The sequence below is a fragment of the Lactuca sativa genome, chromosome 5 (assembly GCF_002870075.4).
Source record: "Lactuca sativa cultivar Salinas chromosome 5, Lsat_Salinas_v11, whole genome shotgun sequence".
In the NCBI taxonomy this organism is placed as follows: Eukaryota; Viridiplantae; Streptophyta; class Magnoliopsida; order Asterales; family Asteraceae; genus Lactuca; species Lactuca sativa.
The window spans coordinates 141,462,489-141,476,099 of NC_056627.2; the positions used below are offsets into that span (position 1 = coordinate 141,462,489).

The 13,611-nt window shown below is 37.3% G+C and overlaps 1 protein-coding gene across 1 annotated transcript; it reads left to right on the forward strand.

Moving 5' to 3' along the window:
- The first annotated feature begins 205 nt into the window (after positions 1-205).
- Positions 206-2,623, forward strand: LOC111920612 (probable serine/threonine-protein kinase PBL26). Its single transcript, XM_023916188.3, has 2 exons — positions 206-1,281; positions 1,765-2,623. Exons 1-2 carry the CDS (start codon positions 379-381, stop codon positions 2,359-2,361), a joined length of 1,500 nt encoding a protein of 499 aa, XP_023771956.2. The 5' UTR covers positions 206-378; the 3' UTR covers positions 2,362-2,623.
- The last annotated feature ends 10,988 nt before the right edge of the window (positions 2,624-13,611 follow it).

A 13,611-nucleotide genomic window follows, 5' to 3' on the forward strand; every position in this document is an offset into this window, starting at 1 on the left:
TTTTCATAAATAAATCACCATATAATAATTAACCTAAGGTTGTTAGAGCACATGCTGGATTTATAATACACATTTGGCACGCTGGCAAAGCTGCAACCGACTAGTATGGAGATAAACCATATCCTATAGTTGACTATTATGTAACGTTTACATATAGAACGTTCTATATATTCTAAAATACATTACTAGCTTTGCTTAGCAAAAATAGAAGCCAATCCGCTCTTAATTCCAAACACTTCAACTTCAATTCTTCCGTGGTCTTAAGTCTTGTTTCTTGATCTATAGCTTTTCACAATCCATCCGATTAGAATTGCTAGGGAATTAATTTTCACTTCTCTTTCACATTTGTAGTCAACCACAAACACAAATTCTTTTTTCATGAAAGAGTTTGAGCACCTCAGAATTCCAATTGAAATCATTAAACATGCCACCAACAACTTTAATGAGCGCAACTTTGTTGCACAAGGTGGTTTTGGCAAGGTATATAAAGGAGTATTCGTCCACTCTAAGGGTCAGACCGTGGGTGCTGTCAAGCGCTTAGATCGTTCGATAGATCAGGCAGATGCTTCGTTTTGGAGAGAGGTCATGTTTCTTTCCGGTTATAAACATGAAAATATTATCTCACTCCTAGGCATTTGTTATGACAATGAAGAAAGGATCATCGTGTGCGAGTATGCATCGAATAAAAGCCTTGATTTTTGTCTACGAGACCCCAACCTCAAGTGGATTCAACGTCTCAAGATATGTCTTGGGGTTGCTTGTGGCTTGGAGTACCTTCATGATCACAAAGATACCCAACAAAGAGTCCTCCACCGTGATATTAAGAGTGCCAACATCTTGTTAGACGAAAACTGGAATGCCAAAATTGCAGATTTTGGTCTATCCAAATATGGCCCTGCTAACCAACAACACACGTTTATTTTCTCGGATGCCAAAGGTACTATTGGCTATTGTGATCCCATGTATGTAGAGACAGGGTTATTAACAAAGGAATCGGACGTCTACTCTTTCGGGGTTGTACTATTTGAAGTTTTATGCTCAAGGCATTGTGTTGATTTAAGATATAAGGATGAGCGCCGAATTCTACCCATGTTGGTAAAGAAGTGTCAAAAACAACAAACACTACATACAATTATCGATGTTAGGCTAAGGCAACAATTCGATCAACATTCTTTTGATATGTTCGTATCACTTGCATATCAATGTTTGGAAAGAGATCGGACTCATCGTCCGTTAATGCCTTCGGTCGTGAGCAAGCTTAAAACTGCACTCCAATATCAAGTTTGTTAATATTTTATTTCTTTCTTTTCACTTTTTTATCATCTTAATATGTTCTTTTCAGTATGATTTGAAGAAAACTACAAAGAGAAAGATGTGTCCGAAACAAAAGATTATATATATATATATATATATATATATATATATATATATATATATATATATATATATATATATATATATATATATATATATATATATATATATATATATATATATATATATTCTTTTACGGTTGTATATATTATATCAGAAATCTAAATAGTACAGCCTAATTATGACCTACTAAATTTCGTGAATGATATAGTTATTTAAAAAAAAATAAAAAATTATTTTCAATTATCATCCTCGTTGTCTATCCCTCTGCGGAGATCCATTAAAGTTTCTAAAATGAAATTTTTGCGTGGATATGTTTACTTGCAATATAAAAGATAATTAATTTTGCATGATTGTTTCATTGTTTAAACCTGAATTGCTTTTGTGCAGGAGGCATTCGAGGTTAAAGCTCAAGAAGCAAAGAGGAAAATCATATTTTTACAGAACAACGTAGACCAATTATATCAAGAACCAGAAGCGTCATTAAAAAATGTCGTTGTTAATCCCCTTCTGGATTATGAGAAAATCTGTCCACCCGGGGGGAGCAATTTGATAATTCTGTACACAACCACGGTCAAAACCATCCCAAAGACATTCCAAGATTGCTCGAGTCTTCGACTTATTCTCAATGGTTTTAAGGTTTTATACCAAGAAAGAGATGTATCGATGCACGTGGATTTCAGAGATGAACTATGGCGGATTATGGGCAAGAAAGTGGCACTGCCAAGGCTGTTTATCAATGGCAGTTACATCGGAGGAGCCGATGAGGTTTTACATTTGCATGAGCAAGGGAAATTCCGGCCCCTCCTCGCTGGAATACCAATAAAAAAATTGGAAGGGCCATGCAAAGGATGTGCTGGGAATTTGTTTCTGGTGTGTCCTAATTGTAGCGGTAGCAAGAAAGTGAATTCTGGTGGCAGAGGGTTGCCAAAGAGCTGCATGAACTGTAACGAGAATGGGCTGATCAAATGCCCTATTTGCTTCTGAAATTTCTGTTCATTAACAAATGACAAAATGTGATTTCAATATTTTTATCGTCATTCATCTGCCCTTTTGATTTGGTTGTGTTTTGTTGATTCGTTTCTAAAAAATAAATGATTCACAATTCTGTGGATTTTAGATAAAATTATTATATTATCTTTTTTGTAGTACATGATATAAGCCATTTTTCATATTTAGTGTATATTGGCATTGGCATATATGTTGAGTAGAATTAAGATTGTATAACTATGAGATCATGGTATATAATAAAAAGCGACCTCATAATGAATAGTATAATTTTATGTTTTCATAATTTGACCATAAAAATTTATTCTTTCATAATTTAGCCAGATTTTTTTTTTCATAATTAAGCTAAAAAAATTTCTTATGTTGATAAATTTGGTCTCTAAACTTTCATACATTGGCAATTTCCTCACTATTATTTTGTAGAAAGACATTTTCCACCCTTTACTTTGTAGAATGACACTTTCCAGCTGTTTACTTTGTACAATGTCACTTTTACCCCTCAAAGTTGAACGATAATTTTCACCCCTTCAACTTTTGTATCTTGTCATATTTGAACAATAAAATGATGAATAGTAGTAATTTCCTTATATGTGAGTAGAATATAATAAGCAAAATCTCGTTTGCACCCAACACTCTTTTTTTCTTTTCAACTTTTTTTTTCAAACACATTTTTTTTCACTCAAATCTAAAAACTTAGAAAAACATATTCTTATGCAAGGGGTTTTAACTTCATCATTTATTAATTAAATGCATTAGTCTTATATGTAATGACTACTTAAGCTTTCCTTGATACATTTCAAGTACACGATGCTAAACATGTTGTGTATCTCAAATTAAGCAAGGTTGTGTTTTTTTCCCATTATTTCACTAGAATAAAGGAGGCCACAAATGCACTATAATGTATATTGCCTCAACTACACATTTAGATCCTCAAATAATCATCAAACACAATACGAGCATGGAATCCTAATTGCTTTACCATAATTTTCTGAATTAACCCTAGCAGTTTTTATGCAAAAAAAATTTTAAAATTTTACGCTTAGGATTCTAATGTAACTAATGTAATCAACCCCTTACCTTACACTTATTTCATGCAATGTCTCCATTGCATGCTATGCATAATTAAAGTACATAAAAGTAAAAAGAGAGAATTGGAACAGACTCCCCTAGGATAGAAGTGGCAATGTTGATATTTCTTCTCAATAGCTCCTTCTTCAATTGACTTTGGCATGGGAACAGCTTATCCTTACCTTGGGTGTCAAACATCTCATGTGGTTGACAGCTCGTAACACAACTGGAAAAAGCTTCTTGTAAATGACTTGGAATGACTTCAGAAATATGGACAATGCCTGCCTTGACTAGGATCAAATCGATGACTCGGAAAAAAAAAAAAAAAAAAGAATTGACTGAGCAACAACACGTTGAGTTGTAGTGGAAAAACTCATCGTGTTGAACTTGAACTCGTACAGAAATCGCGTTTATCCTCAGGAACTCGCCAAGCTTAGGTTTTGACCACGACGATTTTATGGTTCATCTCATGATTTTTTCTTCTTTCTGCTTCAGTTCTAATTTCTTGGTCAAAGAGGGTATTAATGTAATACACCTTTTTAAAACTTCAGTAACATGACTCCTTTTATCAACTATAATCATCGGACTCAATAATATTGCACAAAGTCTTCTAATCTTCTCGTTAACGATTCGAACCCTCACTTTATCCTCTCACGCTTTAACCATTCGATATATTCTCAACCTAAATTCTGCAAAGATAAAAAAAAAAACTTCATAAAATAAGTAAAAACAACCATTAAAATTAAAGTTCCTAAATTATCCTACTTACTAGAAATTTTTAAAAAAATAAACAAACCAAAACACACATAACAAATAAAAATTGTCTCAATCACTTAAACACAAATAAAATTAAAAGGATAATTAGTCGTCATCTTCTTGTCCTCTAGCTCCACTTCCTCCAGCTCCTCCTTGCCTCTCTCTCTCCAAAGATCCTTCCAACATGAAATATACGGATATGTAGGATGAGAATCGGCGCGTTTGTAACGCCTGTGTTTCCGGGCTTGCCATTTTTAGCAATGTAATAGTCTAGGTTAACCTTTGTAACCCGTTTTGAAACAATAGAAGTGTATTATTTGAGTATTATGTGTTTTTGTGCTTAATTGCTTAATTATGTGGTTTGATTAATTAAGAATAAAAATAAGCGTCAAAATTCAAGTGTAAGATAAACTTGATATCTTTGAATAATGTTGTAGTAGTTGAAACGAGGTTTATGAATATATATAGAATGCCCAAATCTGACTTCATATGAGGAAGTTATGATTTATTGAAGTTTCGACTTAGCGGTATGCAGCCTGAAATACTCGATTTGAGATCGAGCGATTTTTAGCCGAAGCAATCTAAACGAGGATCGAAGGTCTCGTTGTTGGTATCGAAGTGATAAAAAGTTGGGCGAGAACGGACGTCAAACGAAGAAGTTATAAATTTATAACGAAGTTTTTCTGTCGCGGCTTATTAAAAATAAATAATAAAAATAAAGTCAAAATTAGCCGACAGAGTCTAAACGAAAGTCGTAGAGCGTAGTCTCACCTACGCGTGGATATAAAGAACGTCGAAAACGGAGTTCGTATGAAGAAGATATGAATTTCCGAAGTTTATTAATTATTTTGTATTTAAATTAAATCTTTAAATCCGGCATTATCCGAAGGGGAGTCAGCAGTCCGATCCGAAGTACGCCCCGCGTACTCCGAAGAGTGTCGACACTTCGGATGACGCATGCAGTGACGATTTCGGAGGCCTGTACGCCCCGCGTACTCCGAGGCTCCAGCCTCCTATAAATAGGATGCGAGGGCAGCCGACCCAATTGCCAATTTTCTCTCTTCTCTCTCCCTTTTTTGCATCGTTTTGCGTGCCAAAAATACCCCGAAGCCCCGGTATTATTCTCGAGCCCCGAGGCAAGTCCCGAGATCCCGAAGATCCTGAGAAGTGCGGTTCCCGAGTCGAAGCTCTGCCCGCGAGAAGTTCGATTTTTGTGGAGATCTTCCAGATCTGCTGAGGATTACTACTTCTGCAAGTCGTAGTGCTGTCCGATCATCTTCTGATCAAGTGAGTGTATACTACTTTTCATAAACACGATAATAATACAAGTATGGTTTGAGTGTATTAAGTAAATTGTGGTTTATATGTGTGAGTGTGTAGTTACTTTCTTCTAAAGCATAACTATGAAGTATTTTATACGATATACTTGTTATGTGTATATTTTGTTGTTATATGAGTGAATGTATATTCACTTTATCCTATCTCATAGATCTTATTTGTTTCTATGAAATACGTGTTATGTGGGTATGCCTCATCTGTTATGTGGAATATATATTGAATGAGAATGCTATACAGGTTTTAAACTATGTATGAAAATATATATTTTTATCTACTAATATGTTGGGTAGAACATGGGTAGATAGTTGGTGTGTAATAAACAGATGAGAGGCCTCGATGTTGTTGTTGTTGTTGATCTAGTTATTCAGCGGAGTATGGATAACGACCACGAACTCTTTCTAGACAGTCCTGTGGAACGCTAGCAGGTTCATAACCTGTAGGTGTTGCGAACGATTTGTTCACCGGTGTACTCTATCCCCCTCATGGTTGCCTTTAGGATATTTATTGTTGAGGAAACCCCTTAGTAGTAATGTCTGTCCCGATGAAAATCCTAGATTAGGTCCCTTGAGATAGATGTTGTTTTATGGACGTAAAGTGAGGATAACGGGAATGGGTAATCTGGATAGTGTTGGTTGGTGAAATTAAATATAATTCATTTATTGTGGGTTGAAAACCCTATATGCTCACCAGGCTCCCAAGCCTGACCCACTCAGTTTTATTTGTATTACAGGAAGTGGCGCAAGGGCGTAAGATGGATGGATCATCTTGTTGTTTTGTTTACAAGTCTGTATATGTATATATTTGTTAAATGACTTGTAATGTTTATCGTTTATGCTTTATGGTCTGTATCGGAACATGACATCCCGAGTTTTGATTATAATGACAATGCATCTCTTGATGAAATGCTTTGATAAATATTGTTTTATCATGTTTTGTTTTGGGAACAAATTCCGCAACTCTTTCAAATCAAAAGGATTTAGTCTGAAATTATTTTAAAAGCATAAATGAAAATCGGTCTTTTCTGGCCGTAATTTTGGGGATGTCACAGTTGGTATATTACAAAATATGTTGGGCGTGATGATGCTCCACAAGAAAAATAAATCAAAATTTGGAACCTTGTCATCGTCTTTCTTCATATTGATGGAGCATGCAATGAATCGGTGAAGTAGCCGGTGGATTGGTGACCAGATGTCACCTTCTTGTGTCACTGATGGAATATGAACTCCATTGGCAATTGTAGTCCACCAGTTTGCTCCAATAAACCCATCCAGAAACTCCCTATGATAATGTTCTAGAAATGTACCAAAAGCTTCCATCATGGCCTCTGACCTACTGTAGAGACCCATCCTCCATGCAAACATAGCAACACTACACTCCCTATATGCTCCTCCCAAATAGAAAGTAAAGATGTGTGTATCAAGGGGATCATCACCACCCTAAAACTGAATAGTGGCATAAACTCCAGGCACATCTCTTTGTAAACCAGCTCTTGAATTTTAAACAACTTCCTCCAAGTAATACATGTGACCCTCAGCTCATTATTCATAAACACCTTTTTCAAGTATGGGTTTATAACCTCCATTAATCCCACCTACTCTAGCCAACTCCAACTTACTTCATTAGCAATATAGAACTCCTTCTTTTTCAAATTTTCTAATTTGCTCCTCCATTCTGCTAAATTCTTTTGAGAGACAACTTGTGGAAAGTTGTACCAACGAAAATCCTCTTGGTCCCTAGGAACTTGATGGCCTCTTCCAACTCTCCTCATCTTTTTCTACACAAACAAACAACATAGGAGACAAACCAACACCAAAAGAAGTTAAAAATAAAATTTTTACGCAAAACTAGGCATTGTGAACAACAAGCTCATCGAGTTACATTAACAACTCATCGAGTTTGATGAACATTTCGAGCAAACTGTTCTGAATCAAACCCATATGACCAAACCAACTTCAAACAAGTTCCCTATCGGCGGTCTTTTGTATCTTTAGCCTTTAGTCAGCACATCAATATTAGTTGAGAGGCGTTGAGTCGACCTCTGAGAGTTTCCATAGCGGACGAGAGAGCAGTGTATGCCTCTGAGGTGATTCGAGGATGTGTACTCGAGATCTTCAGCGTTGCGTTCCCTATCGATTTGGTCCCGATTGCGATGGGGGACGTCTGTTAGGCTAACATAAGGAATCATGGATCATTGGCTCGTGGGCATGGATTGGTTAAGCAGAATCGGAGCGGTTATTGACTGCAAGCGACAGCTGGTGACCATACGAGACCCTAGTGGGGGAGTTCTTACGGTGTACGGTGAGGGTACCCGTACCGGTTCAGCGTCTTGTTCGGCTGCTAGAGCGAGGCAGAGTCTACAACAGGGTTGTAGTGGGTTTGTGGCTTACGTGATAGATATGAGAGTTGATTCAGAGAGACCGAGGTCAGTCGATGAGGTACCGATAGTTCGCGAGTTCCCGGATGTTTTCTCGGAGGAGTTGCCGGGTGTGCCTCCCGAGAGGTGGGTAGAGTTCTGTATCGATTTGACTCCGGGGGCTGCGCCTATCGCCAAGGCGCCCTATCGCCTTGCGCCTCCAGAGATGCAGAAGTTATCCTCGTAGCTTCAGGAACTGTTGGGGAAGGGGTTTATTCGGCTGAGCAGCTCGCCGTGGGGAGCGCCTATCCTTTTTGTCAAGAAAAAGGATGGTTCACACCAGATGTGCATTGATTACCGGGAGTTGAACAAGTTGACAGACAAGAACCGTTACCCGTTGCCGAAGATCGACGATTTGTTCGATCAGTTATAGGGAGAATCTTGGTTCTCCAAGATCGATTTGAGGTCTGGATATCATCAGGTGAGGGTGCGAGATGAGGATATCCAGAAGACAGCGTTCAAGACTCGTTACGGGCATTACGAGTTCGTGGTGATGCCTTTTGGGCTCACCAATGCTCCGACGGTGTTCATGGATCTCATGAATAAGGTGTGCAGGCCGATCTTGGATCGCTCGGTAATTGTGTTCATCGACGACATATTGGTATATTCGAAATCCAGAGAGAAGCATGAGGAGCATTTGAGAGAGATTCTCGGAGTTTTGAGATTGGAGAGGCTTTATGCCAAATTCTCCAAGTGTGATTTCTGGTTACGAGAGGTCTAGTTCCTAGGGCACCTCGTTAACCAGAAATGGATCTTGGTCGATCCGACCAAGATTGAGGCAGTGATGAGTTGGGAGGTGCCGAGGTCACCTACCGAGATCAGGAGTTTCCTAGAGTTGGCTGGTTATTATCGAAAATTTATTAGGGATTTCTCCAAAATCGTCGTGCCACTCACCAAGTTGACCTGGAAGGGTGTTGCTTTTTCTTGGGGCCTAGAGCAATAGACCTCCTTCGAGACACTTCGTCGAAGTCTATGCGAAGCCCCGATATTAGCCCTTCCGGAGGGGATGGAGCACTTCGTGGTGTATTGTGACACGTCGATATCAGGGTTGGGAGCAGTGCTTATGCAGAGGGGGCATGTGATAGCATATGCATCAAGGCAGCTAAAACCTCATGAGTCGAGGTATCCCACCCATGATCTGGAGTTGGGGGCGGTGGTGTTCGCCCTCAAGATCTGGCGTCACTATCTATATGGGGTTCGATGTACCATATACACGGACCACAAGAACTTGAGGTACCTGATGGATCGGCCCAACCTGAATATGCGCCAGAGGAGATGGTTGGATGTGGTAAAGGATTACGACTGCAAGATCCTGTACCACCGGGCAAAGCTAATGTTGTAGCCGATGCCCTGAGCCGTAGGGCGTAGGGCGCCCCGATGCGAGACGTTTGTCTGATATTGACAGTGACGACACTAGTGTTGGACACCATTCGTGGGGCCCAGGCTGAGGTCGTCAGGCCAGAAAACCGTAAGAGAGAGCGGGTTATCGGGAAGGTATCGGAGTTCGTTACCGATAGCCGAGGGCTCATGACATTTCAGGGTCGGATTTGGGTACCGTTTGTGGGAGGCACGCGTACCATTTTGATGGAGGAGGTGCATCGATCGAGGTTCTCGATCCATCCCGGGGCTACTAAGATGTATTTGGACTTGAAGAAGGAGTATTGGTGGCCCTATATGAAGAGAGATGTCGCATGGTTCGTAGAGAGGTGCTTGACCTGTCGCAAGGTTAAGGCCGAGCACCAGCATCCGCATGGTAAGTTGCAGCCGTTAGAGATTCCCGAGTGGAAGTAGGAACACATTACCATGGATTTTATCACCAAATTTCCGAGGACTGCTAGGGGTGTCGATGCAATTTGGGTGATTGTGGACAGGTTAACGAAGAGCGTTCATTTCCTTGCCATCAGTGAGAGCTCTTCTTCGGAGAGGCTGGCAGAGTTGTACGTGAGGGAGGTTACAAGTGATGCGAAAGGAAGATCGGTTGTGAGATTCTGAATGAGTAATGCAGTATTTGAGTATGATGCCGTGAGTGTGAGATCAGTGGTTGAGGCATAACATCATGAAATTCTGTGATGGTGTACCGAGGTATCCGAGTATGATGTTCTTAATTCCAAATTATTTTGAGTTCTGAGTTAAGAGATGACAAATGGGTAGCGAGTATCTATGGTTCCGGTGGGAGCCCTAGATGTCCATACTTTCCAATATAAACCTGATTATATGCCTTAGCTAAAGTGGTGACATTATCATGGTGAATAGAAATAAGTGTAATCAGCTTTATTCTTAATAAAATCTCATAAATCAAATTCTTTATACATTTAGTTTCTTTTCTAGTAGTAACTAAAGCAACAAATTTGGAATCTTTTTTACTCTATGATCTATACAAGTGCTCACGAGAGAACAATCACTAAAATTAAATATTTTTAGAGTTTTCTCAAAATAATGACTTTTGATATAATACCTTTGTTAACTGTTTAATGCTCATTACAAGGATTACATCATCCTCTCCCATGTCTTCATGGAAAACTTAAATGCCAATAATTTCTTAGTTTCATCTACTGATTTTGATTAGTCCTAAAAATCACCATGTCATCTACATAGAAGCAAATGATCAATCATGCACCACTGGCAACATCAAATATATTATAAACACATTTGTCACGTTGGTTTAAGGTAAAAACACAAAGCAAAATGACCTTATCAACTTTTGGTGCCATTGTTTGGGCACTTGTTTTAGCCCATACAAAGATTTGGAAAGTTTAGACATCTTATGGTCATTAATGGGCATAACAAAATCTTCCAGTCTTTTCATATAAACTTTTCTATCAAGATCACCATTTAAAAAGACTGTTTTAACATACATTTGATGAATAACCAAATTGTGAATGCTCGCCAAGACAATCAGTAATCTAATAGTGGAAACATGTGGTACCGAAGCATATATGTCAAAATATTCGTCATCGGGTTTTTGTCTATACCCTTGAATGACTAACCAAGATTTTAACTTATGAGTTGTCACATCAACATTCATTCTCCTTTTGAAAATCCATTTTCAACCAAGTGGTTTAGAACATGGATGCAAATTTTATAACACCCAGGTCTTATTCTCAAGAATTAGCGACATCTCATCATCAATTGCTTCCATCCAAAACACAACATCTTGAGACTCTATGGCCTCTTGAAAAATATTTGGATAATCTTCAATGCTAAAACCATAAGAGTGTTGAAGATCAATTTAATCCCTTGAATTGTTCACTAAATATAGTTGGAAACCAGAATCGAAATTATTGGCAATTCGGCCACTTTTCCTTTTACGAATCTATGTGTTTTGGTACATCAACACCATCTAAACTTTTTGGATTTTTTACTTCATTGGTACTAAAAGTCAAATCCTTTAGCCATTGTACCAATGAAAATGTATGTCAACAAAAATTGCATCTCGTGACTCGATAACGGAGTTAATTGGAACCGAATCACCAGATTTTATTACATAGAACCTACGTGCATTGAAATTTTCCATATATCCAATAAATATACAATCAATTCCGTGTTCACCAAAAGTTTTACTTTTGGGTTCAAGTAGTTTTTGCAGCAGTCTAACAACCCCAAACCTGAAAATAGCTCAAACTCGCTTTTTTCTTGAGCCAAAGTTCGTATGGGGGGTATTTGGTTCCTTTTATTTGGAACCCTATTTAATAAATAGCAGACCGTTAACATGGCCTCTCCGAAATCCCCTCACTCGATCCTAAGTAAGAAAACATCGAGTTTACCATATCTTTTAGAACTCTATTTTTGTGTTTGAATAATCTGTTTTGTTGAGGTGTGTATAGTTTTTTGGTTTCATTGATGATAATAATTGATTGAAAATAGTGAGGATCCATATATTACCCGCCCCTATTAGTTCTCAGACATTTAACTGAATTACCCAATTGCAATTCCACTTTGGTTTTGTATATTTTAAACTTCTCCAAAGCTTCTTTTTAGCATGTATCAAGTATACATAGCAAAACCAAATGCAAGCATCAATAAATGTGACAAAAAACTTTTTATTAACCAAGGAAGGAGTGGAGAGGAAATAACAAAAGTCATTGTGCACAAGTTCTAAAATAGCTGAGTTTTTTATTAACATTAGGAAGAGGTTGTTTTTTTAACTTTTGTAAGCATTCATGTTTTACACTTTTCTATGTTTATATCAAAGGATGGAATCAATCCATCCTTTGAAAACCATGCATCCTTCAAAAATTGACATGATCCAATCCAACACGCTAAATCATATAATCATATATTTTAGACGAAGATGGTGACATAAAAGAACAATTATGTAACACATTAAAACTTGTAAATAAAATTTACATGTAACATTCTATTATTCAAATATTCAAAACCAACAATCATGTCACATAAAGATAGGATATCCCTATCTGATTCATAAACTTGTTTATAACCATCTTAATTCAAACAACATCACCTTACAAGATTCTTTCGAACCTTAAGAAAAACAAAACATCAAAAAGTGTGACAAAATTTTCAAAAGTAACAAGACTAACAAATCCCACATTACAAATTTGGTATACTCGACGTATCTCCCATTTTGAGCAGGGAACCATTATCAAATGGTGTTAATGTTTCAAACCATCGTTTATCCTTGGAAACATGTCTTGTTGCCCCAGAGTCAATCCACTACGAACAATCATCATCATCATGTACATAGAAGGATTCAAGAATTAGTGAAACATAAATCTAGAAAGATATATCTAAGTTAGTCAAGAACAAACTCGTTTAACTTGGTTCTTAGATCTATTTTCACTTCCACATCCTCCAGAACCATTGTTGCTTAGTTTCTCACGACACTCTCACTTGCAATGTTCCACATTGTTGCATCACCAACACACAAACTCCTTTTTCTTTTTGTTGGATTTATTGGGAACATCTTGCTTACGTTTCTTGTCGTGTCCTATAACTGGAGTTTATATAATTGTTTGCAACTATATTAACATATGGTTGTCCATATTCAAATTTCCCTTTATTTTTATCATTTTGTTGTGCCTAAAGAAACTCTTTAATGTGACAATGAATACCAAATTGAATATATGATAATTCCTCATTTTGATGTTTTAGGTTATGGTTGAAATCTTTCCAAGGTGGCCGTAATTTGTCAATCACATTTGACACAACAATGGATGCATCCATGTTTGTGTTAAGAAGTTTGAATTGATCCAAGTCTATGATAGACCTTGAATCAATCATCTTATAATTATTAAGATCACTTACCATAAACTTTTTGCTAGAATAATCTTCAATGATGTATTTTGATTCAATGGTATCCCATAATTCCTTCGCACTTTCGATGGTTTGCTAGATATCATATAAAGAATTACATACACTTGACATAACAATAGATTCATCCATTATTATGTTGTGAAGTTTGAATTGACCAAAGCTTCAAAGGATTTCATTGTATTGTTTCATGACAAACCTTGAACCAATCAACTTATAATTATAAAAATTGCTAACTAGAAACTTTTTGCTAGAAGCATCTTCAACAATGTATTTTGATTCAAGGGTGTCCTATAAATCCTTTGACCTTTTGATAGTTTGGTAGATATGAAATAAAGAATATGCATAAATAGTAATGGTTATTGTAACATCCAGATTTCCAG

Excerpts from the sequence above, each read along its gene's own strand:
- LOC111920612 (XM_023916188.3), top strand. The coding sequence starts at position 379 with ATGAAAGAGTTTGAGCACCTCAGAATTCCAATTGAAATCATTAAACAT. Across the intron at positions 1,282-1,764 it reads AAACTGCACTCCAATATCAA|GAGGCATTCGAGGTTAAAGC; the intron begins GTTTGTTAATAT and ends GCTTTTGTGCAG.